Source organism: Gopherus flavomarginatus, chromosome 8 (genome assembly GCF_025201925.1).
Source record: "Gopherus flavomarginatus isolate rGopFla2 chromosome 8, rGopFla2.mat.asm, whole genome shotgun sequence".
NCBI classification, from domain to species: domain Eukaryota; kingdom Metazoa; phylum Chordata; order Testudines; family Testudinidae; genus Gopherus; species Gopherus flavomarginatus.
In genome coordinates, this window is record NC_066624.1 from 81,016,100 (window position 1) to 81,040,726 (window position 24,627).

The 24,627-nt window shown below is 42.6% G+C and overlaps 1 protein-coding gene across 11 annotated transcripts in view; it reads right to left on the minus strand.

Annotated features, from left to right (window-relative positions):
* Positions 1-24,627, minus strand: part of TRIP12 (thyroid hormone receptor interactor 12) — a 183,188-nt gene that overhangs the window by 84,188 nt on the left and 74,373 nt on the right. For all 11 annotated transcript variants that reach the window (XM_050965781.1, XM_050965780.1, XM_050965779.1 and 8 more), the window contains 4 exons: positions 15,697-15,802; positions 3,581-3,717; positions 2,385-2,468; positions 737-832 (listed from right to left, as the gene is read on the minus strand). In XM_050965781.1, coding sequence (XP_050821738.1) covers positions 737-832; positions 2,385-2,468; positions 3,581-3,717; positions 15,697-15,802 — 423 coding nt within the window. The remainder of the gene's footprint in view (positions 1-736; positions 833-2,384; positions 2,469-3,580; positions 3,718-15,696; positions 15,803-24,627) is intronic.

The following is a 24,627-nucleotide window of genomic DNA, read 5'->3' on the forward strand; positions in this document are numbered from 1 at the left end:
ACTGGGATAGCGAACATATACTACAGCATAAGAACTAGATGGCAGACAACATCCCCTTGTTGGTGTGATGTGCTGGCAGGCCTGGTAACTGGGTTGCCTCCTAGTTCTTTTGACTGCTAGGTAAGCATCCCAGCCTGCTGCATTGTAGGTATGCTGAAGTGGAGGTAAGAAGAGGATAGGATTTGGTCCTTAGTAGTCCCTGCTGACAGCACTTACCTGTGTTTCAAAGAGGTGCTCAAACACTTGTCCCTCTAAAATGATTTCAAGCTCATCTGATCATTGTGCACTAGGGATGCCATGATCACAACAGTTTTCAATACCTAGTCTTGAGTATAGCTATTCAAAAATCGTAAAAATAAAAGTAATCCTTGTCTCAATTCAATTAATAGTTTCTTCTTGTTAAAGAAGTATATATAAATCAAACTAAACCCTGAAAAACAAGATGGTACTTTAAAAAAAAAAAAAAGGAAGTTAAGCCAAAACTTCACTTCTTAAAAAGAAAAAAGTTAAACGCTTGTAGCCAATGTTCTACAACTATGGAGGAAGGAAGGAAAGAAACTTAAGTTTTAGTGTGCTGGAGTTCCTTACACTATCTAACGTTATTCACTAGATTTAATCGTAAAAATTAGTTGTATTTAAATCCTTACATAGACAACATTAGATTTACTAGTAGCCAAGTTTAACCAGTCTCAAAGCTGCTGACAGAATTAAGTCAGACAAGATATAGTTTACTTACTAGCACCACTTCCAATTGTCCTGTGGAAAAGCTGTGACATCCGAGGACCAAGAGGGCCAAATAGGTGAGGAGGAAGACCCCTAGCCTCTAACAGAGCTAAAAGCAAAACACGGGATATTAAACATTTCATAAAAAGTTTCCAAGTAACTCAGTTTCATGAACTTATAAAGTTAGAGTTTTGAAGATTTAACACAGGGGAAAAAAAGAAAAAGATGACGACACTAACTGGATTTCTCCTAACACCAATAAAGACAAGTGAACTACTTGTCCTCCAAAAGGTTGCCCTTTACTCAAGTGTGGCTTTAAGTCAAATATGAATCAAGGCTGTGAAAAGACAGTCATCTTTTTGTTTTGTGTTTTTTAAAGAGCCAGGAGGAATTTTGGAGTTGTCAGTTTCTCTGAAGTATTTACATGAACATAAACATCTATATGTTTTTTGATACTAGAAATAGTAGGTTCTAGTTTCAGTCTGAATGAAAACTATTGTAAAAAAGTTAAAGTGCAATGGCAAAAACAAGGCAATTGGGCAGAACAAGAGTTGTACAGGAGAAGTGGAATAGATGTTACTGACTGGAGAGAAAAGCATGGCAAATGGAGTTGTGAACTGTTAGGGGAGCTCGCTTGCTAGAGTCTAAACTTTTGGAAGCGGCAGAACATCTGTTAATTTTATATTAAGTCATCCTGTTTTTCTTGTCTGGACAGTTGACTTCAGATGGGGGGGGGGGTTTCTCATTTTCACTGCAGCAAATCTGAAGTTAGCTAACTACCCATTTGTAGCACTGATCAGCAATTAATCAATATTATTTGACCAATGTTGGAGGCACTGTTAGCAAGCAAACAATTGCTCTTTTCCCCCACTCTTCCAGCATTTAAGAATAAAGGAACCAGAATTTTGCCCCAAATCTATTTTTGCAGAGGAAGCGATCACCACAATTCCTTGCACCAATGCAGTAGAAGACTGTTGAAGTGTTTACAGAAGACAGGCAAGTTAAATGCAGAATTTTGTCCAAGTTATCAGTTTCTGAAATGACATGCATTTCTGTGCAGCCCATGCATCAAGCAAGCATAATTTTTAGCACAACTAGATTTTATTTGTTCAAAACCTGGGAATACAGGTGGGTGTCGAAGAAGCAAATGACTCCATCATTATCTAAGAGCAGTTGCATAAAAGAGTGGTAGGCCTAACTAAACTTGCACTAGTGTTTTATAAACTAAAGCTATTATTGGCATCTTTTCAGATTTGAGGAATAAACAAGCTTACAAACTGTTTTCCATATTAAGTGTTCTGTTTCATCTAAAAAGTATTTAGACAAGTGGAGTATGTTTAATGGATTGGGAAATCAGTAACCAGTGCAAAAAGAACTCATGTAGTACCATATGAGTTAAGACACTCAAAGTTCAATCTGCTCTAGTACTGCCAAATTCTTGAGTGTCTACTGTAACACAATTTTTCCCCACTACATTATGTGTAATTATAGTAGGCAAAGCAGTATGTTCACCAGCGGTGGGGGAAGGGAGGAAGGAGATGAAATAGGTTTTTTGAATGAGTATCAGCAGAGAGAAAAATATCAGAATAAATGTTTTTCTAACACCATGTACATATATATAGTATCAACCCATCATATTAGCCTAGTAAAAAGAGTTTTACCTTGTAGTCTTCCCATCTCAGAATCATCTGACTCACTTTCTCCAGAAGTTGTCATGCCTACAGCCCCCGCAACAGAACTAGATGCTAAAGAAAGAAAATATTTTAGAGTAACACTGACCTAAGATTTATTTCAAAATGGACACAATGCTGCTTCTATTTAAAATCAATAACTAAACCCCTACTGACTTCAGTAGCAATTGGACTAGGCTTCTAAGATACTCTGTATTTAACTTTGATTCATTTAAGCGATATTCTTACAAAAAATTAATAGTGACAACACCTACACACGTTCTAGGGTTTCTCCATCATAACTTGCACAGAAAACTTGACTGTACTTCTGAAACAGGTATTTTAACTTTCAGATATACATGCATAAAGTCTGTGAATTCAGTTTAAGTAACCCAACTTGTTACACTGCACTGAAGCAAATCAATGCCTTATTTTCAAGCCTGAACATTTTAAAGATTTTTTCTAAAAGCCAACATAATTGTTGGCGAATTGAAATAAACTGATGTGCTGAATTAGGGCTGGTTGCTTATACTCAACAGTAAGTTATTCTGCAATTATTTCAGAGATTGTTTGGGGAATAAGGTACTCTTCAGTGTTAGGATATCACTAACTTCGTGAACAGTTTTTCCTAACCCAGCATAATCAGTGCAGAAAGGCCAATAATTTAGATACTTGCCAAGACTATTAGGAAAATTACATTTTTCTATAAGTATTATAAAGCTAGAATATGTAGGGTAATATCAAAAAGGTACAAAAATACTTTCACAACTGAGCATCACAAGGTAACCAAAAGATCTTTACTATAAAAAGGACAGACTTAAGTAGTATTGGCTGGTTAGATACAGATTCTAATAGCAGCTTGTCAACTAGCACACTAACTTATGTTTGTTTCTATAGGGTAGATAAACAGTAACATTACTAGCACAGTAGTTTGGAGAAGAGTTCCGAGTTACGTCACATAAGCAAAAGGCCTCTGAACACAACTATAACTAAACACCTGAGTTTCAAGACAGTTGTTATCCCTTCCTCAGTCAGCATCCAGAAGCGACATTAAGAATTCGTTTATGCCTTTCGCCCTTCATTTATTTGAAAATAAATAAATTATGAAGCCCGATACGCTAAGATTTACATCAATGTTTTACAGAGCACTAGACAACGTGTGTTGTAAAGTTTGTGTTTATTCTTACCTGCTGCTCCTTGTGGAGCCTCATCTGTACGTGCAGCTGAAGAATTAATTCCATCCTGGTTGTTATCAGGATCAGCCATTTTTTCCTGTCGGCGAGCTTCAGCTGCTCCTCTTTTGCCCAGGCCAGAGCCTCGCCGACTAGAAAGGCAAGTATAATGTGTAAAGTTCCAGGTATTACCAATTAAATGGACACAAGTTTCTTACCTAACAAAAGACCACTCAAAAACAAGAACCAGTATGGAGGATTATAAAGGAACGTTGAGAGTCATAGTTATTCCTCGGAACATTCTTCAGCTTTTTTCCCCCCCCAAAGTGGACCTGAAAGCAATTGCATCCATTTTACATTCTTGGTATCCACATTTACACATACTAATGAAAAATGCTATAGATAGAACAGGTGAATACTTGAATCTTGATCATATTTTGAAACTGATGCTGAATAACTGACCACACTAACATTTACGTTCAGACAATTGAGTGCGCATCTGTGACTAAGTGGAAATTTTCCTAATATTTTTGCATGAGTACTGTGTGCTGCATGTTTACCTAGGTAAATGGAAAGGTGCTTTAATATTTGTAGAGACTCAGGAGGACCAGGTGTGAATGTCACCTGGCTGCCGGGGCCCCGACAGTGGCCGGACACTTCATAACTTAGCATAGGGGTGGGCAAACTTTTTGGCTTGAGGCCCACATCTGGGTATGGAAATTGTATGGTGGGCCATGAATGCTCACAAAATTGGGGGTTGGGGTGCGTGAGGGCTCCAGCTAGGAGTGCTGGCTCTCGGGTGGGGCTGGGAATGACAGGTTGGGAACGCTATGGGCTGGGACCAAGGAGTTTGGAAGCCAGGAGGGGGGCATAGAAGGAGGCCAGAGGGGCAGGCTCTGGGCAGTGCTTTCCTCAAGCAGCTTCCAAAAACAGTAGCATGTCCCACCTCTGGTTCCTATGCAGAGGCACAACCAGGTGGATCTGCCAGCTGCCCTATCTGCAGGCACTACCTCTGCAGCTCCCATGGGCTGTGGTTCCCACCAATGGAAGCTGCGGGTGCAGCGCTTGGGGTGGGGGCAGCATGCAGAACCCCCTGGTTGCCCTTACATGTAGAAGCTGGAGGGGGGACATGCTGCTGCTTCCTGGAGCTGTGCGAAATGAGGCAAGAGCCCAATCCCACTCCCCAGCTTGAGCACCAGAGGGGGCAAGCCTCAGACCTCACTTCCCAGCGGGAGCTTGAAGGATGGATTAAGACATCTGGAGGGCCGGATGTGGCCCCCGGGCCATAGTTTGCCCATCTCTGACTTAGTAACTGATGACCAGGGAGCCCATCCTCTGCAAGAAGCCAGCCAGCTGCAACAAGTTGGAGAATAAAAAGTTGAGGTGGAGGCCAAGTGACCTGTTTTGCTAGGGAAAGACAACAAAAGAGAGATGAAGCAAGTGGGTATAATATAGGGTGGATTGCCGGAAGCAGGCAGCTCTCTCTAGTTTTAGGACTCCCTGGGGGAGAACCAGGGCTCTGGGTCTGACCAAGATAGACTTAGCTATAGTTTTCTGGTTTCTGTGCTAACAACGATTTTTTCTACACTGTGTTCAGACAATACACCCTTTTGTTTTACAAGGTGGGCTGAGAGTCACTGCTGACTGAGGAATTTGGGAGTCCCCCTTTGTGGGGGGAGGAGAAGTATAACGTGTCCTATTCAGGTGGTCTCACTGCAGGGAGCTCATGGCATGGAACAAGGATGCTGACAGCTCAGAGTTTGGTCCCAGGAGGCACTGAAGACAAGGCAGCTTAGCCTAGTACAAGTGTGCTGAGGGGTTGTCATACTGAAGAGGGCCCTGCCTGGTTTTGATTCAAAGCTGTTCCAGAGCATCCATGACAGCATCCTTATGTATTAGATTATGCCACCATTTTCCGTTTTTTGTTTTTTTTTCCCTTAAGAAAAAAGTTCAACTGGCTTTGCTGATTGTTTCAAGTTCTTTTTTAAAATGGGGAAGGGTAGGAGTCAGAAATTCATACTTTCAGAGGCAAGAGTAGTTTGTTGCACTGGTAGTTGTAATGGGGTCAAGGTGTTTGTCTGAATTCAGAAAAACATTGAACAAGATAATGTCAAATTCATAATTTTTCTGAGTAGTATCACACTTCAGAGTTTTTCCTGAAGTGTTAGAAAAATGGCTGCTGATCAATAAAGTTATCAAATCCAATTTAACAAACTTGTTTTTTTTTTTTTCACCTAAAGCACTTTAAAATGTAGATTAGACATTGTTTTTGTAGCTACACTTGAAATTTCACCACAGATATGAAAAACTTTTGACATTTCCCTAGTTACTTGCTTGGAGGCTTAAATTCCAGATATAGAACTTCAACTATTGCTAATCTGCAGACATGTCTGTAACAGCAGGTTTTAATGTAATGTTGAGGATACAGGCTAAATAGCATCTATATTTGCATCATTCACTTGTTATCTGTGTGAAATCAGGGGTGGATTTTGCTGACCCCACTATAGTGTTGCAGGAGAATGAGAATAAGTCTCTGACTAAAAGCAACTCACGGTAAAGCAAGTGGCCTGGTGGTTAAAAGCTGTTAAAATACATATGGTCATTTGTTACAGATTTGATGGTGTTTAAGTGTAATTTTAGCAGCAACCTTTGACAAAAGGCAGCCTGTCCTCCTCAATACCTGTGTGAAATTGACTAACAGATGAACTACGAGTATCCTGCCACAATGGGCCACTGTGGGGAGTCAAATATTGATATCATGAGACCATTGGCCAAGCTACAGAAGCTAATCTGGCATTTGTACGTACAATGGCAGCTTCAATTATATAGATCTGATTATTCTATAGCTTTGCCTACAGACTTAAAATGCTTCCCCCTCCCCTTCACCTTTTCCATCCTCAATGATAAGTTTGACATAAGGACCAGGATTTACTCATTTCTGCATTTTCCAGCATAACTTTCTGGTTACAGCTAAATGAGACTTATGTATTTCGAATACTCTGGCTTACATGGTGGATACCTTTAAAATAACTAACTTGCCTCAAAGTGATCAACAGCTCGCAACTGTCACCATCTTAACGGGACTTTTAAAGTTTGAATCTCTTAAAAACACAGTAAAATTTTACTGCTGGATAACCGGCAATCAAGAACAGCTAGCTCAAAATTGTAGTTGATGCAGTCCACAATACCAGAAAGTATTTTATTTAAGTTTCGATTGCATGACAAACAAACAGCCTCTATTGCTGCACCCTCTAAATTAAAGCTAACTAGTTTGGATTTTTACCCCAACGTTCCAAAAATCTTAATGGTGTTTTTATTCGCTATGTGATACCAGCAGCTATCCCAGGATCCAAGTCTATTATATCTGAGTACTTGATTTCTTATCTTGCACAAATCTGATGTTCATTGACTCAGGCCTGGTCTACGCTATAAAATTAGGTCCGTTCAGGTCACCTAGCATTGACCTAGTGGCGCATGTGTCTATACTCATTTCCCTGCTGCCAACATAAGTGCCCCTTATGGCAATGCAGTAACACCACCTCCTCAAACAGTGTTGAGCCATGGTAAACCTATTGTGGTCAACACAGAGCAAGCAGATACCACAAGACCTAACAGTCCTCCAGCAGCTGTTCCACAATGGTGGACACTGATGCTCTAGTCACAATTGTGATCTCAACTGCCAAGGGGCCACAGAAGCCACCCCACACCTTTAAAAATGTCATGTATTTTTGAAATGCCTTTTCCTAATTGCCCAGCTTGGTGAGCATACCTGGCAGCTCTCCCTTGCGTGCAACTGCCCAAAACAACCATGCTGCCTATATGCTCCAGACGTACTCCTGCTTGGACAGAAGCTTTGGATCTCTTGGTCCTGTGGGGAGAATAGGCTATGCAAGAATAACTATGGACCACCTATAGAAACGTGGACATCTACGAGCAGATGGCACAGAGGATGCAGGGAAAGGAGTAAGACAGGAATCAGTAGAAGTACTGTGTGAAAGTAAAGTGACTTCAGGAGGTATCCAGAAGGCCAGAAAGGCTAACAGTTGATCTGGTGCCAAGCTGAAGACCTGCCACTTTACCAGCAAGCTGCATACCATACTGATGAAGACCCCACTAGTACCCCACAGAACTTCCTAGGTACCTTGGAGGAGCCCCAAACACAGACCACTGCCATAGTGAGGATGACAACAACAGGAGACCTGCAACAGGGAGGTCCAGCTATGCCACAAGCCAGGATCTGTGTGAAGCTCCAGTGCTCTCTAATCAGTTCCAGCAGCTAAATATGGGTGAGTCTCTGGTAAGTGTGTTCCCACTACCATACTTAAATGTACAGATGGCACCCGACCAAAATGTACTCATACTAGAAAAGACAATGATATCACAACCAGAGATAGTTATCTGCTTTTCATTCCCCTGTAGAGTCAGTCAGGATGGCCATGGAGAGCAGTTTACATAAAAAAGTACGTCTCTTGAATCCTCCTGAGAGATTTTAATGAAATTTTCATGGGAGGTATTCTGCAATCTTTTCCCACAGGTTTTTAGGGATAGCGGTTTTATTTCTTCCTCCGTGGTAGGACATTTTCCCACACCAGTTGGTGATGACTTTGGCAGACTCCACTGCAGCCAAAGAAGCCAGCAGCACAAGCTTTCCTCTCTGCCTGTCTTACCCACAAAGAGTGAGAGATCAGCAAAAATCAGCAATGCCCGTGGAAAATACTGCCAGCGCTCAGTGCTGTTGCCCTGCACTCATACCTACGGAAACCAGGGCCTTTATTTTTCATGCAATCAAGCAACTCTCCTCATTCCTCCCTGCCTCTCCACCCGCACCCCAACACCCTTTCTGGGCCATACTCTCCATGGCTGGGGGTGGAGAGTGGTGGTGTGCACAGGCACTCCAAGACTCAAGTGTCAACAAGCATGTCTTGTTTAAAAACATTACAGGACCGAGGGAAGGGAGTTCTGCAACTTAAACACTTACATCCTGTTGTGACTATACATACAATATATCTTCCTGTTTTTATCTATGGCTGCTGCTGTTATGGCCTTGAGGAGTCCCCACTTCACAACTGCAGAATGCCTGACCATAAGGAGAAGGAAGGAGAACATGTGAGGATATATTCAGTGAGATTCTGAAAAGTTGGTGCTGCATTAGACTGCAAACAGAGGGCATGAAGGATGACTATTATAGACAGTATGGAGAGGGAAAGAGTGTACAGCAAGAAAGGCCCAGGAGTCAAGAGTGAGATCCATTAGGACATAATGGGGCTTCCTCAGCAGCAAACAAACATGCAGACTCTCATTGACCTTCAAATTCAACAATCTCAGGCTCACCTCCCTTTGCAGTCAATGAAGAAATCCATTTTAGCACCTCCCTATACTCCCCCAACAATGCATATGGCCTCAGGGACTGCATCCTTACTCCCACCACTCCATGTCACAGAACTGTAAGGAGAACCACAGCTTCCACTTATATAGCAACCGTGGAGCTCTCAGGTCAGTACGTGTACCCAAAATGAACATGCACGTTCTTTCCCTTTTTAAATTCTGTTCCATAGATTTGTTTCCAAAAGTTTATTGTAGGTGTTTAATTCCACATTTTTGCTCTGGTTTTGGTCTGAAATAAGAAGATATTTCTGGTAAAATAATGAGTCTTTATTATTTCACAACATATGCAGCAGAATGCCTAGTGCTACTGAAAGTGCCCATTACTTGTTATTGTGTAAGGTGACAGAACTTATAAGATCAGTCACAAACATGTAGTTATAGGTGTTTAGCAAGCATTGCAAAATTAACAGGTGCATTAACAGGCAGTGTTTCATCTACAAGTGTACAATAAGCACTTCACAATCCTAAAGAGCCCCCAAAACTTCAGGGCCAAATAGTAACATGGTGTGGTGGATTGTTTACTATGACTGACTTTTAAAGTGCTCTTTCAAGGCCTTCCTCAGCCACATAGCTCCACATGGAACTCCAATGGCGCTTGCATTTCGTTCTAAATGAGCAGACAGTGACTCCACCTCTTCCCTTGACCCTAGCAACAGCTTTCCTCTTCATCTGTTTTTTATGAAGCACACAACAGGCCACTATATATATACACACACACACACATATATACACACACACACACACACACCCATACCCACAACTATAATCACTGGGATATTTTGCTCCCTGAAATCCTATCTTGTGATTAAACACTACCAGCATTCCTTCAATCTACCAAAAGCATATTCAACTGTCTTTCTTTACCTGCTGAGATAGTAGTTGAATCTTTCTTTGGTGTTGTCAAGGTGGCCAGTGTATGGTTTCGTCAGACAAGAGAGCAAGGGGTAGGCTAGGTTCCCCAGGATCACTACTGGCAACAGTAATCCACCGGTGAGGAAAAGTCCTTGCTTGCAGCTTTATCAACAAACAGCGATAGAATCACAGAAATGTAGGGCTAGAAGGGATGTCAAGAAGTCATCAAGTTCAGTCCCTTGCACTGTGGCAGGACCGAGCAGACCTAGACCATACCTGACAGGTTTGTTCAGCTTCTCTTTTTAAAAGCCTCCAAGGATGGGGATTTCACAGCCTCCCTCGGAAGCCTATTCATAGTTTAACTACCGTTACAGTTAGAAAGTTTTTCCTAATATTGAACCTACATCTCCCTTGTTGCAGATTATGCCCATGTTCTTAAAGATGAGAGGATCATGCACCTTCCTGACCAGCCAACATGGATGTCGGTGAAGCGTCCCTGGTGATCCACCAATGCTGCATAAACCATAGACAAGTAGCCCTTTCTGTTGAGATACTCTGGCAGCAGCCCACCTTGCCACAAAATGTGGATGTAGGTGCTATCACCCCTCTGCAGTTTGGGAACCCCACTACTGCAGATCCATCCACTATGTCCTGCACATTACCAAGAGTCACAGTTCCGTGTAGGAGGAGACTATTAAATGTCCCTGGATACTTGCATGACAACAGCCCCACTATGGATTTTCCAACTCCAAAATGATTTTTCACTGACTGGTAACAATCTGGAATTGCAAGCTTCTACAAAGAGATAGCGACTCACATTGTCAGCACAACTCTCATTTTGGTGTCCCTGCACTGGAAAGCTGGTGCAAGCTTGGCCTACAGCTCCAAGAATGTGGTCTTTCATATCCAAAAGTTTTGCATCCACTGCTTGTCATCCCAAGCATGCATTATGATGCAATCTCACCAGTCAGTGATTGCTTCTGGGCCCCAGAAGCAGTGCACCGCCATCTGAAGCTGCTCCGTGATCACCACCAACCACCACTTTTAATTGGATTTTGCTATGTCTGCCTCACAGCCATCTGTCCACCATAAAATGGCCATGTCCTCTGCTGCTGCGGTTCTTCCTGCAGCTATGCAAACACTGGAGGATTGTTTGCCCTGTGTTTGCCACATTCATGACAATAGCACAGTGCTGTGTGGACTCCATGCTTCTCTCAGAGATGGTGGACAGAAGTGCTGCGTGGTTTGTTTGTTTTTTAATAAAAAGGCACAAATTATTGGATTATGGATGACATAATGAAAAGAAAATTGCATGATGGGAACTTACCCCCTGCTCGATTCACTTCTCCATCATGTTCACTACTGTGTCAGCAAGTCATCAATCCTGACACACACACTACATCTAACACACTTGTCATAATCTGCATCTAAAAAGGATCATGCAAGCTATCATTGGAAAACTAATAATTCACTCATCATTAATATTCTTGCAGAATGTGTGTATACATAGTGTACAAAGTTATGAATATGTACTAAAATTATGTTCTGAAAATGTGTTTGGCAAGCAACACAGTCTGCATTAGACAAAGGAATGTGTATTTGTTTTGTCTGACCAGCCTGGCTGTCATGTAGAAACAAAGAAGGTACACTTGCATAAAAGATAAACAAAGCCCTCAACCTAACAAGTGTGTGTGGGGGGGAGAGAGCCTGTTGTGAGAGTCTGACCCTCAAATGATACGTAATTATAAAAAACTGTTTAAGTAAGGTCTTTTATGAAAGTTAAGGACACTGGTAATTAATATAAAATAGTAAAAAAAATTAACATTGAGGAATTGTGAACACCTGATATGTTTTAAAGTCAGTGACCAAAACAAAGGGAGAAATAGGTTCTTGCACACATAGGAGAGAAGGCAGCTGTCTGTCTTCTCCAGTGGAAGCAAGCAAGGTATGAACACAAACAATGGTCACTATTTACATATGAATGAGCAGGGCAGGGGTCCACAGACAGGGAATAATAGAGTGAGGTCATCCTGAGGACTAAACAGTGAGTTTGGAAAGCTGTAAGGAGAGAGAAGAAGTCATCTTGGCATCTATCACTGGACAAATACAAGGGGCAAGAGCTCTTACAAGCAGAGAAAGATGGAACCCTCAAACCAAGGGGGCTGAAGTCTCTGTGAACTGAACATAGATGAGAAACCTGCTTAGGCAAAGATCTTTCAACTACGAAGAAAAGGGAAACCAGCACCTTGTATTTCTGTAGAAGTTCCTAACAGAGAAAGTCAGCCCTGGCTAGAAAGAACAGTGAAAAAAACCTACCTTGAACCTACCACTTTCTAGTAGCTTGTTGTCTTAGCTACTAGAAAATGGCTTTTACTTTTAATTGCTTGTAGCTACTTTTGTCTTTATCCCTTGTACTTGAACTCACTTAAAACCTCTTGTTGTTAATAAACTTGTTTTACTTTTAATCTAATCCAACCTAGTGCTGCGTGTGAGTTGAAGTGATTGTTAACTCCAGTTTAAGTAATGAGCAGTACTTTTGTCTCTTTAAAGGAGTAATGAACCTTATTACTCCTCTGAATATACCAGGACAGAGCTGGACATTTCAGGACAGAGAGTTTGGGGGGGAAATTCAGGCCTTGGGGTATGTGCGTGGGGGGGTAAGGGGGCGTCACTTGGCTAGTAGTAGCCAAGGCTGAAGGAGACTGGAGTATGGCTATGGCCCTACAAAATTCACAGCCATGAAAACTGCATCACAGACCATGAAATCTGGTCTCCTGTGAAATCTGATCTTGTGTGCTTTTACCCTATACTATAGGGATTTCATGGGGGAGACCAGTATTTCTCAAACTGTGGGCCCTGACCCAAAAGGAAGTTGCAGAGGGGTCGCAGTATTGCCTCCCTTACTTTTGTGCTGCCTTCAGAGCTGGGTAGCCAGAGAGCAGCAGTTGCTTACTGAGGGCAAGCTCTGCAGGCAGCAGTGAAGTAGTAAGGGTAGCAATAACATACCATGCCATCCTTACTTCTGAGCTGCTGCTGGCAGTACATTGCCTTTAGAGCTGGGCTCCCAACCAGCATACACTTTCCAGCTGCCCACCTCTGAAGGCAGCACTGCTGCCAGCAGCAGCACAGAAGTAAGGGTAGCAGGATCACAACACTCCCAGCAATAACCTTGCAACCCTCCCTCTCCCCACACACACACACACCTTTTTGGATCAGGACCCCTACAATTGCAAATGCATTAAATTTCAGATTTAAATAGCTGAAATCATTAAAAAATAAGTTTAATTCCTATGATCGTGTAATTGAACAAAATGGACTGTGAAATTGGAAGGGCCCTAGCTATGGCATAACAAGCAGGCTGCTGGCATCAGACACTCAGTGCTCATTTGTATGCTGGCTGGGAGTAGCCAGACAGGGAGCTGGAGCAGCAGAGCATTTAAGGCACCCAGGGCTAAGGGGAGGAAGTAGCAACCTCGCTGGTCTGAACTGCACCCCAAAAACATGACACATGCATTGCCAAAATTTCCCAAAAGACAGAGTGCTGGATGATGGCAAGTTGCATGCTGGAATACCTATCTATGGTGCACTGCACAGTGCATTGACACAAGCACTCTTGGTCAGTACACAGTAATAATGCAAGGAGCCAAGTGATATACTAAGATCAACAGTTTTATGCCAATGTAACTTGCACCAACCAAAGTTTGTGATATAGATATGCAGTCATCTACATGGCTGTTAGTAAAACCATAAACTAGCACAATAATAAAAAACAAACAAATAAAAAAACCCACCTCGCTTCTTGTACGTATCTGAGATACTTCCGAGAGAGACTCCCAAGACTTTACAGACCCAAGTTTATTGAGCAGATGTTAGTGCCTGAACCTTGGATCAGATTTTTTTTGGCTTGCAGTTGCACAGTATATTAAAAAAAATCTATTAAACTGAATATTTAGTGACTGAACAGTGTTAAACATGGTGACATTTTTTTAACTCAAGTTGCATTTTGCATAATTAACAAGAGCTTCTTTTGGACAAACAGAGGATCCTTTCCTCCTAAAAGGAAATCAAACTGTGATTTGCAGTTGCCAAAAAATATACAGTAACTCCTCACTTAAAGTCGTCCTGGTTAATGTTGTTTCATTGTTACGTTGCTGATCAATTAGGGAACATGCTCGTTTAAAGCTGTGCAATGCTTTCTTCTAATGTCATTTGGCAGCCGCCTGCTGTGTTCATTGCTTGCAGGAAGAGCAGCCTGTTGCAGCTAGCTGGTGGAGGCTTGGAACCAAGGTAGACTGGCAGCCCCCCTAAGAGCTCCCCCCATTAGGTCCCTGCTCCCTTATGTTCCCTAGGTGGCTGCAGCCACCCAGCAGGCTAGCAATTGCAGCAGTCCATCCCCCCACTGCCATGTGCTGCTCCTATGTCCCTCCCCCCTCTGCCTTGGAGCTACTCCCGAGCCTCCCGCTCACTGTGCGGGGAGAAGGGAGGGGGGCTAATGTCAGGGTGTCCCCTTCCCCCTGCTCCTACACTCTGCTTACCTCTTCTCCATATAGAGCAGGGTAGGGACACAGAGACAGACAGAGCGAGCCTGGGGCAGCAGCTGCTGTCTCAAACTTCCTGATCCACTTAAAAAGACAATGCATTTAAGAGTGGGTCAGCTTACTTAAAGGGGCAGTGTGCATTTCTCTTTCCCCCGACAACCAAGGTGTGTGTCTGTCTCTGTCTGCTTTGCAATCTCCCCTCCCCTCCATTCCTTCTGTCTTGTAGAGTGAGAGACTACATTAACGCTTGAGGGCTCAGACAAGTGATAGTTCATATTTTAGCACAGTGGTTCTCAAACTGGGGGGTCCGGACCCCTCAGGAAGTCATGAGGTTATTACATGGGGGGGGGGGGTTGCAAGGTGTCAGCCTCCACCCCAAAGCCTGCTTTGCCTCCAGCATTTATAATGGTGTTAAATATATAAAAAACTATTTTTTATTTATGGGGGGAGGGGTTTGCACTCAGAGGCTTGCTGTGTGAAAGGGGTCACCAGTACAAAGTTTGAGAACCACTAATTTAGCAGCAAGGCATTCCCTGGGAAATATTCCACCCTCTAACTTCACCACCTCAACCAAGCTTCACAATCATCATAGCTGTGAACAGTATTAAATTGTTTGTTTAAAACGTCTACTGTGTATATATCTATATAATTATATAGCTTTGTGTGTGGTGAAAAACAAATTTCCCTGTAACCTAACACCCCCTCCCCCAACCCTATTTACATTAATTCTTATGGGGAAATTGGATTTGCTTAACATCGTTTCGCCTGAAGTCACATTTTTCAGGAACATAACTACAACGTAAAGTATATATAAAAATAAATAAAATATAATAAAATTGTAGTTTACTATTACCCTGGCTTGGCTAGCAAGTTTTTATGATCACCTGCCTTTCTGATAAAAAAACCTTCTGAAAAATAAACAAAAAACAGTGACTTACAGCTTGTAAGCTTTATTCTTCCTCAAAGCAAAGTGTCCGCCAGAAACAGCTGCATACCAATGATTTCTTTAAAAAGTAAGGAAGAGACCTTGAAGTGTGTCCCACTTAAATAGCCTTCCCCCATCTCTGACTCAGAGGACACAATGGTACATTTATCACCAATTTGCTGAGCTAGCCTACTATATTGTAGTCCTTCCCTGCTCAGTAATTGGAGGTCAGTAGCATCATGTAGAAGGATGCCAAACTCCACACATACTTCTATATTGGTATAAATCTGTGACCCAGTGGGTATTTGAATCATAGCCACTTTTTACAATAGCAATTTGAAGCCCTTTTCCATCAACAGAAGGTGCAAGCTTTATTGGATCAACTGCAGTAAAAGTCATTCATAGCTCATAAACCTGAACATAAGATTTACCTGGTGCTAGCACAGGAGCCCGTGGTCTTTTGCCGTGTGCTCCGCCGCAAACTGGGGAGCTCTGCAGGTGGTGATTCGCTGCGCTTCTTCGTAGATTTTCTTAAACCTATATACACATAATACAGAGAGTTAGGACAACACTTCAATCCACTCCAGTCTTTGTTTTCAAGTACATAGCAAGTAGAGAAGCATAGCAAAAGTTAAGTGTTGTTTCATAGACAAGACACCAATAAATTCCTCTTTTCAGCCGCCCACCTACTTTTAACTGTCATCACAAAGCCTTTTGTGTTTTAATACTGAAGGAAAGCTTTAATGGCCTAGCAACACAACTCAGTATAATTAATAAAAGGAATTATTAAAATGTGTTCTTTGGACACCTGGCAAAATTTCTATGATTTTATAGCAGTGATGGGAGGCCTTGCCTACAACAGGTACTACATTACAGGACATGGCATTGTGTAAATTATCTGTTCTTTCATTAGACATACTGGAAGGCAGACAACATTCTATTTAAACACAAAGGAGTGATGGGAAAGATATTATTTCAGCACTGCTACATTGCCAGTTTTTTTCTAGGTCAAGTTAGTGACTAAGAGTAGGTGGTCTAGATATCAGTTGGTGGCTTATGTGAAACGCTGAGGTCAGTGTCTTCACATATCGGAGTCCCTATCACGTGAGTAGTCCAAAAAGGTGAAATATTGTGTAGGAAGTAAGACCCTCATCCCATAGATGTGGAGTGCTCAAAATCAGATTTCATGTATATTAGTCAATAGTCAGAGGCTTGCACTACCTTTATCCATGATCTGCTTGTATTTGTTTTAGCTAGAGATCTTTAATCTCCAAGACTATCATGACACCTTCCTTTAGCATTTAATTTCCTTAATTTTAAAGAAAATTTGTCCATCATTCATCTTACCTTTTTATTACATATGTTCACATGAACGCAAGATTTTTGTCAAATGTTTATCTACTCGTCAGCTTTTTCCTCCAACATTCCCCTGATACAATCTCCCTTCACAGCGCCTAGTTATTAAGATCAGTTTTCTGATTTAATGTTACCAACAATCTGTGGGAGAGGATTAACTCCTAAAAGGGACAAATAATGCTGTTTTCAATGCAACTCTCTCTAGGTGAAGCACAAGGCAATCCAGTCAAGTGGGCAAGAATAACAAGGTAAAAACAGTTATCTTCAGATAACATGAAAGTTCTCCCATCTGAGTTATAAGAGAGCATAAGGTAGCTTGAAAAAGTGAAGAATTTTGCCTTTTCTGAAACTGGAGATGTGAGTGCTTTTGCTTCAAACCCCATAGATTTACTCCTAGGGTAAACTTTTGCAGCACTTTCCTCCCCACCCCTCCTGCACTGGGTTTTGTGACTACATTCCAAGCCTCTGAGAGTCGTGCAGACAACTAAAATTTATAATCACTGTCTAGACATGAAGATTCACAATATTTCATTTCTCTGGTTGTACAGAAATGCAACAAGAGACCACCCCACAAGACCCAATACATGAAGAATGGCAGTCCAAAGTGTGTTTTTTTAAATATGTGTTAAACTGAAAATAGGGGTTTAGATCTTAAAGCCTATCTCAGCCATAACTGTATGCCAAATCTTAACTTTAAGGGGACAAAAATTCATTCAGTGTTACCATACTGCCCAAGTGTATAGCAAAATATGATTCTTAAATGAAAACTGTCTGTGAAACAGTGTTTCTAAAGTCTTAAGATACAAAGATGGTCCCTGCCCTGACAAGCCAAGAATCTAAGACAGAACAGAAATTTTACTTTTTACTGCGCCTAGCCCAGTGGGGTTGTGACTGGGACTTCTAAGCCCAATCACAATATAGTATGCTAAATTTTCAGGATAGATGTGTCACCAGAAGAATGAATTTTGTATAGTGCCCACTTTAGCATATGAACACCTGATGCTGTATTTTTTTAATGTCTTGCCATTTATGAAATTCACCATTTTAAATAGCTAGTCCTAAAAAAAAAAAAACTTATGTATGAATATGCAGTTACTACTCCGCTGTGGACTCTACGCAAGTTTCCTATTATTTTCACAAGGACATGTTATTCAGCTTAGGTCAACTGAAAAGGTAAATGAAAACTGAGTTAAGTAAAGACTGGCTATGAAAGCCCCTTCTAATTAGGCTTTGGAGGCAGGAATCAGCACAAAAAAGTTTTAATTTCTTGAAGAGCATTTTCAAAGAGAGTCAGATTTCAGACCCTAAAAAAGGTGTGTGTTTTTTTTTAAATTAAATGCATAGGAAAAGAAGAGCTCCTGAATTGTAGAATATCATTTCTTTTAATAATTTGGTGCTATTAATAGAATCTCAAAAAAATGTCCTTCCAGCCCTACCTGAGAGGTCATCTAGTTCAGCCCTCTTTGCTGAATCAGGATCAAGTAAACCTAGACCATCCTTGAACAGTATTTGTCCAACTGGTTCTTAAAAACCTCCCATGACAGGAACTTCACAACCTCCCTTGTAAACCTATTCCAGTTCTTAACTATCTTTGTAATTTAGAAAGCTTTTTCTTCTAATATTTAACCTAAATCTCCCTTGCTGCAGCAGACATGGAGAACAACTGATCACCATCCTTTTTATAATACAGCCCTTAATGTATTAAGACTATTATTAGATCCCACCCAACAGCCTTATCTTTTCTCAAGACCAGACATGCTCAGTCTTTAACCTTTGCTCATAGGCCAATTTTCTAAGCCTTTTATCATATTTGTTGCTATTCTCTGGGCTCTCTCCAGTTTGTCCACATCCTGCTTCAAATGTGTGGTGCCAAGAAATGGACACAGCACTCCAGCTGAGGCCTCACCAGTGCTCAGTACAGCCTGACAATCACCTCCCAGGACTTGTATACAAACACTGCTCTTCTTATTAAAAGACTGATACTGTAGGGTGTTTTTTTTTTTTTTGTTTGTTTTTTTTTTAAAGAATGGCATCACATAGCTCACTCGATTTACGATCCACTATAACCCCTGAATTCTTTTCTGCAGTACTATTGCCTAGCCAGTTATTCCCTACTTCGTAGTTGTGCATTTGACTTTTACTTCCCAAGTGTAGTATTTATTTCACACTTGTCTTTATTTAAATTTCATCTTGTTGAAATCAGACCAATCCTCTAATTTGCCACGGTCATTTTGAATTCTAATCCAGTTCAAAGTGCTTGCAACTCCTTGGTGTCATCTGTGAGTTATGAGCACACTTTGTATTCCATTGTCCAAGCCACACGAAAATATTCACTAGTTGCAAAGGCAGTCCTGACGCTTGTGGGACTCCACTAGACACTCCTTCACAGTTGGACTGTGTGCCATTGATAACTGAGTTTTTCCAAAAAAATTTTGTACCCACCTAGTAGTAATTTAATAAAGACCACATTTCCCTAGTTTACTAATAAGAAAATCATGTGGGACTTTGTTAAAAGCCTTACTATCCTCTAGACAGTGTTTACTGGCCTAAGGAAGAAATTAGGTTAGCTTCGTTCTTGACAAATCCATACTGGCTATTCTTTATAGCCCTATTAACCTCTAAGTCAATGGTCTCTAGCCTTTCTATGCCAAGATGACTTTTTGAATCTAAGGGCAACCTAGGATCTACACTACCCTTTCCCTGAGACCACTTCCCTTTCCCAAAGCCCCACCCGTCGCTCACTCTCCCCTACCCTCACTTACTTCCATCAGGCTGGGGCAGGGGGTTGGAGTTTGGGAGGAGGTGCAGGCTCTGGGCTAGGGCCGAGGGGTTTGCACTGCGGGAGGGGGCTCTGGGCTAAGCCTGGGGCAAAGGATGCAGAAGGGGGTATGAGGGGTTGGCTCCAGGAGGGGGGGAGGGGAGATCAGGAACAAGGGTTGGGGTGTGGCCTCCTGCCAGGCAGCAGTTACATCCAGGGGCTCCCAGTTGGCGGCAGATGCAGCGAGGCTAAGACAGGCTCCCTGCCTACCCTGGCCACACACCGCTCCCGGCAGGGCTCAACATGCCCCTGCAGCCCCTAGCGAGGGGTTCAGGGGACCTGTGGCTCTGTGCATTGCCCCTCTCTGCAAGTACTGCCCCGCAGCTCTCCCGGCAAGGAAAGCTTCAGGGGGCGGTGCTTGCAGGCGGGAGCAACATGCAGAGGAAGACCCCTGCACCTCCAGGGCTGCAAGGCTCCACTGGCCACTTCCATGAGTAGCATGGGGCTGTGGTAGGCAGGGAGTCTGCCTTAGCAGCAGCCACACTACGCCACCGGAGACTGATCGACTGGGAGATCCTCTGCAATTGACCAGTTGGTGACCACTGCTCTAGGTGCTTATACACCGATTGTTTAATAATTCGAGTATCGTTCCACATACTCAAGTTCGGCTGGCAGGTCTTAATTCCCCAGATCCTCTCTTTGTTCACCCATGTTAATCCTTATCCAGGATTCTGGGACCGCACTTGCCCTCAAAAGATAATTGCTAATAGTTCTGAGAATACTTAAGGAATTAGCTGAAGCACTCTAGGATGAATTTCATCAGGCCCTGCCTACCTTAATACACCTAAATATTCTTTAAACTCTTCTCTTACTATCTTGGCTTGTGGGCCTTACTCCTTGTTGATATTATGTTAAGCATTTGGTCACCATTAGCCTTTTTAGTGAAGACTGAAGCAAGACCACCTCAAGAAAGCAGAGGGAGAGCTGATAGCTCTAAAACACTTCATTGTGAAGTATGAAAGAAGCGGGTTCCTTTCTTTCTTCCAGTATATTTAAAGAATTTCTTATTGCTTTTTATATGCCTTGCTAGGAGCAACTAATTTTGTGCCTAGGCCTTTCCAATTTTGTCCCTATAGGCTTGTGCAATTCTTTTGTACTCGACAATGCGTCCATGTTTTCACTTTTTGTAGATTTCTTTTTTGATTTTCATGTCATAGAAGAATTCCTGACGGAGCCAGGCTGACTTCCATCAATTTTTCCTAATCTTTTCTTTGCATCAGGATAGTTGACAACTGTGACTTTGATGTTGTCTCCTTAAGGAACTGCCAGCTCTTCTCGGCTCCTTTAACCTTCAGGCTTTGTCTACGCCTAAAATTCAGGTCAACCTAGCTACATTGATCAGGGCTGTGAAAAAATGTGTACGCTGTGCAATGTACTTAGGTTGACCTAGCCCATTGACTAAGCTGTGTCTTCTGTGGGGAAGAATTCTTCTGTTGACCTAATTAACAACTCTCAGAGAGATGAATTTACTACAACTACGGAAGAAACCCTTCCATCACTGTGTAGACACTTACTGCTGCAGCTGTGTTGCTATAGTCCCTGTAACATAGATGCACCCTTAGATTTTATTCCCATGGGACCTAACCTGTTTTTTCATGTCCATACTCATTTATGAGACACCTGGAAAGATGATATTTTAGATTGAACTGGGAAACAAAAAAGGTACAAACTTCTTTGCACAGTGACAGACTTAATCGGATGCAAAACAAGTTTAAAGAAGTGTGTTGAATTCTTCTACAGTATTGGGGACATTCAGTCCACAAAGTGTTTTTAGTAGGGCAGTTAACTCACACAATTAATTGCACTGTTAAACAATAGAATGCCAATTAAAATTTATTAAATATTTTGAACTTTTTTCTACATTTTCAAATATATCAACTTGAATTACACAGAATACAAAGTGTACAGTGCTCACTTTATCATACTGTACTGTAAAAATGATAAAAGTAGTATTTTTCAATGCACCTCATGCAACTAATGTAGTGCAATGTCTATCATGAAAGTGCAACTCACAAAGGTAGATTTATTTTGGTTACATAACTGCACTCAAACAAAACAATGTAAAACTTTGGAGCCTACAAGTCCACTGAGTCCTTGTTCTTGTTCAGCCAATCACTAAGAGAAACTAGGAGATAATGCTGCCTGCTTCTTATTTACAATGTCACCTGAAAATGAGAAGAGGCATTCGCATGGCACTGTTGTAGCTGATGTCACAAGATATTTACATGCCAGATGTGCTAAAGATTCATATGCCCCGTCATGCTTTGGCCATCATTCCATGCTGATGACACTTGTTAAAAAAATAATGTGTTAATTAAATTTTGACTGAACTCCTTCAAGGAGAAAAGTATGTTTCCTGCTCTGTTTTTACCCACATTCTGCTATGTATCATATTATAGCAGTCTCGGATGATGACCCAGAACATGTTGTTCATTTTAAGAACACTTCCAATGTAAATTTGACAAAATGCAAAGAAGGTACCAACATAAGATTTCTAAAGGTAACTATGGCACTCCACCCAAGGTCTGGGAATCTGAAGTGCCTTCCAAAAATCAGAGAGGGATGAGATATGGAACATGCTTTCAGAAGTGTTAAAAGAGCAGCACTCCGATGCAGAAACTACAGAACCCAAATGGTGCTGGTGGCAACATCTGACTCAGATGATGAAAACTAAAATGCGTCGGTTCACACTGCTTTGGATCGTTATCGAGCAGAACCCGTCATCAGCATGGACGCATGTCTTCTCAAATGGTGGTTGACGCATGAAGGGACATATGAATCTTTGGCACATCTGGCACGTAAATATTTTGTGACACAGGCTACAATACTGCCATGCAAATGCTTATTCTCACTTTCAGGTGAGATCGTAAACAAGAAGCAGGCAGCATTATCTTCAACCAACTGCTCACACAAAACAAGTTTGGTTACATTTGCAGAACAAGGAGGACTGAGTGGACTTTTAGGCTCTAAAGTTATGTTTTATTTTTGAATGCAGGTTTTTTTGTACACAAATCTACATTTGTAAGTTCAACCTTCATGATAAAGAGATTGCACTACAGTACTTATATTAGGTGAACTGAAAATACTATTTTTTTTTACAGTGAAAACAGGGAAGGAGGCTCCCCCTTCTTCCCCCCCTGCCTCCTACCGCGGGCAATCAGCTGGCTTGTGGCAGTGGAGGGAGGGGGAGCCTGCACACCGAGTCCTTGCTCCTCCCTCCAAAACACTGCAGGCCAGCTGATTGCCCCAGGCACGAGGGAGGACTTGGAGGGCAGGCTTCCCTTTCCTCCCCTGCCCAGGGCCCCCAAGAGCGGGTTCGGGCCCCGTTGAAAAAAGTTCAGGCCTCCCAGCAAGGGCGGACGGGCTAAACAGGGCCGAAGCGGGGGCCCCAGGCCCCCTTCCAGACCGCCAAGCCTTGGTAATTTGTACTGGCTTCCCCTCACCCTTGTCAGCCCTGCCCCTGCCTCCTGAACTTGGAGTGGGGGAGGGAGGGAAAAAAGGCAGGTCAAGGATGGGGCTTGGGGAAGGGGGAGAGTGGACAGGCTGAGGGTTGCGCCCTCCCCCCGGTGCTGGCAGAGCAGGGGAAGCTGCCGCTGCTGCGCAATGTGTTTCTCCTAGGCTACAGCACCTTCAGCCTCCTTGCCTGCCTCATCTCCAGTGCCAGTGGGCTGTGCCTGTGTAGGGTAAGGCAGGAGACCCTCCCAACTTTAGTACTGTATTGTATGTACAGTATGTTTGTGAACACACAGTACATGTACACTACACCCCCCACTTGCCACAAGATTCACTGTTGCTTTATGGCCTAACAGCCCTGCTCAGGAATAGGGCTCTATACCAAGTGCTTGCAAGGCCACCAGCTGCCCGCAAAGCTGCTGTGGGTGGCACATAGCAGAGGCCCTGCCTTGCTGTCTTGCTACAGAATAATGTTCCATCTGCTCACCTCCCTCCAGTTGAGGGTGGGAAGAACACGGGGGGGGGTGGCAGCCCGCCCAAAGCAAGTTACAGGAATAGCATTCCAGCGCCTGCTTCACCATAGCAAGGGGGAAAGCAGCGCAGAGATGAACAGAACCTGGTCCTGCTCCCATGAAAGTCTGAAATGCACAGATTTGCCATTCACTTAATGCCAGCTGCATCTCTCTGCCCCTACATGCACACAGCAGAGAGGGGCACAGCCCTGCAGCAAACGTTATTTTCCTCCTCTTACTACATTGGCTGCAATGCTGCCCCGGTGCTGAGTGCATGGTTACTAGGGGAGATACAGTGGGGCCATTTTTCCAGGGCACCCTGGAAGAGAGGCCTTTGGTCCTCCAACAAGGCTCCTGTGAAAGTAAGAACCTGCAAGAAAGAAAGAATCTCCATAACTAGTCCTAGCCTAAACCCACAGGGGTTCCAGTAGGGGAGCAGATTACCATGCAGAATGACATGGGTTTTCCAAATTCTTTCCCTTGCAATAGTTGATTGATGCTGCATGACCCCGGCCACTCCAGGCTGAAGGGAGTGAAGAGTAGCATATGCATGCGTGTCCGGAGGAGGATCACGAGTCAAAAGCGTCCAGCAAGTGATAGTGGAGTGCCTAGCAGTACCACTAACAGCAAACAAAACAAAAACAAGAAACCATTAGCTTGGGTTACTAAATTAGACATTTTAAAGCATTTTGATGCAGGCGAGCATGCAGTAGACATTGGCATCGCTCTAGGTCTTACTCCGACCACTGTGAGAACAATTCAGTACAATGCCGAAAAGATCAGGGCTAGTGCTCTGTGTGCAACACTGCTTAAATGCTACTACAATAAAATCGATCAAGAAGTAGTTTGCTGGAAAACATGGAGAGAGTCTTCTCTCACTGGACAGAGGACCAAAACCAGTGGAACATAGCTTGTACCACTAGCAAAATTAGAAGTAAGGCAAAAAGTTTGTATGACAATTTGAAGAGAGACCAAGGTGAAGGGTCAAAGACAGAGACTTTCACAGCAAGTCGGGGATGGTTTGATTGGTGTTTGGTGCAAGAGGTGCTTCCACCCACATAACATCAAGATGGACAGTGAGGTGCCTAGTGCTGATATAGCAACAGCTAAAAAATTCCCTGACTATCTCAAGAAAATAATTCATGAAGGTGGCTATTCCCCTAAACATATCTTCAATATCGATGAAACAGACCTTTACTGAAGAGGATGCCTGAGCGGACTTA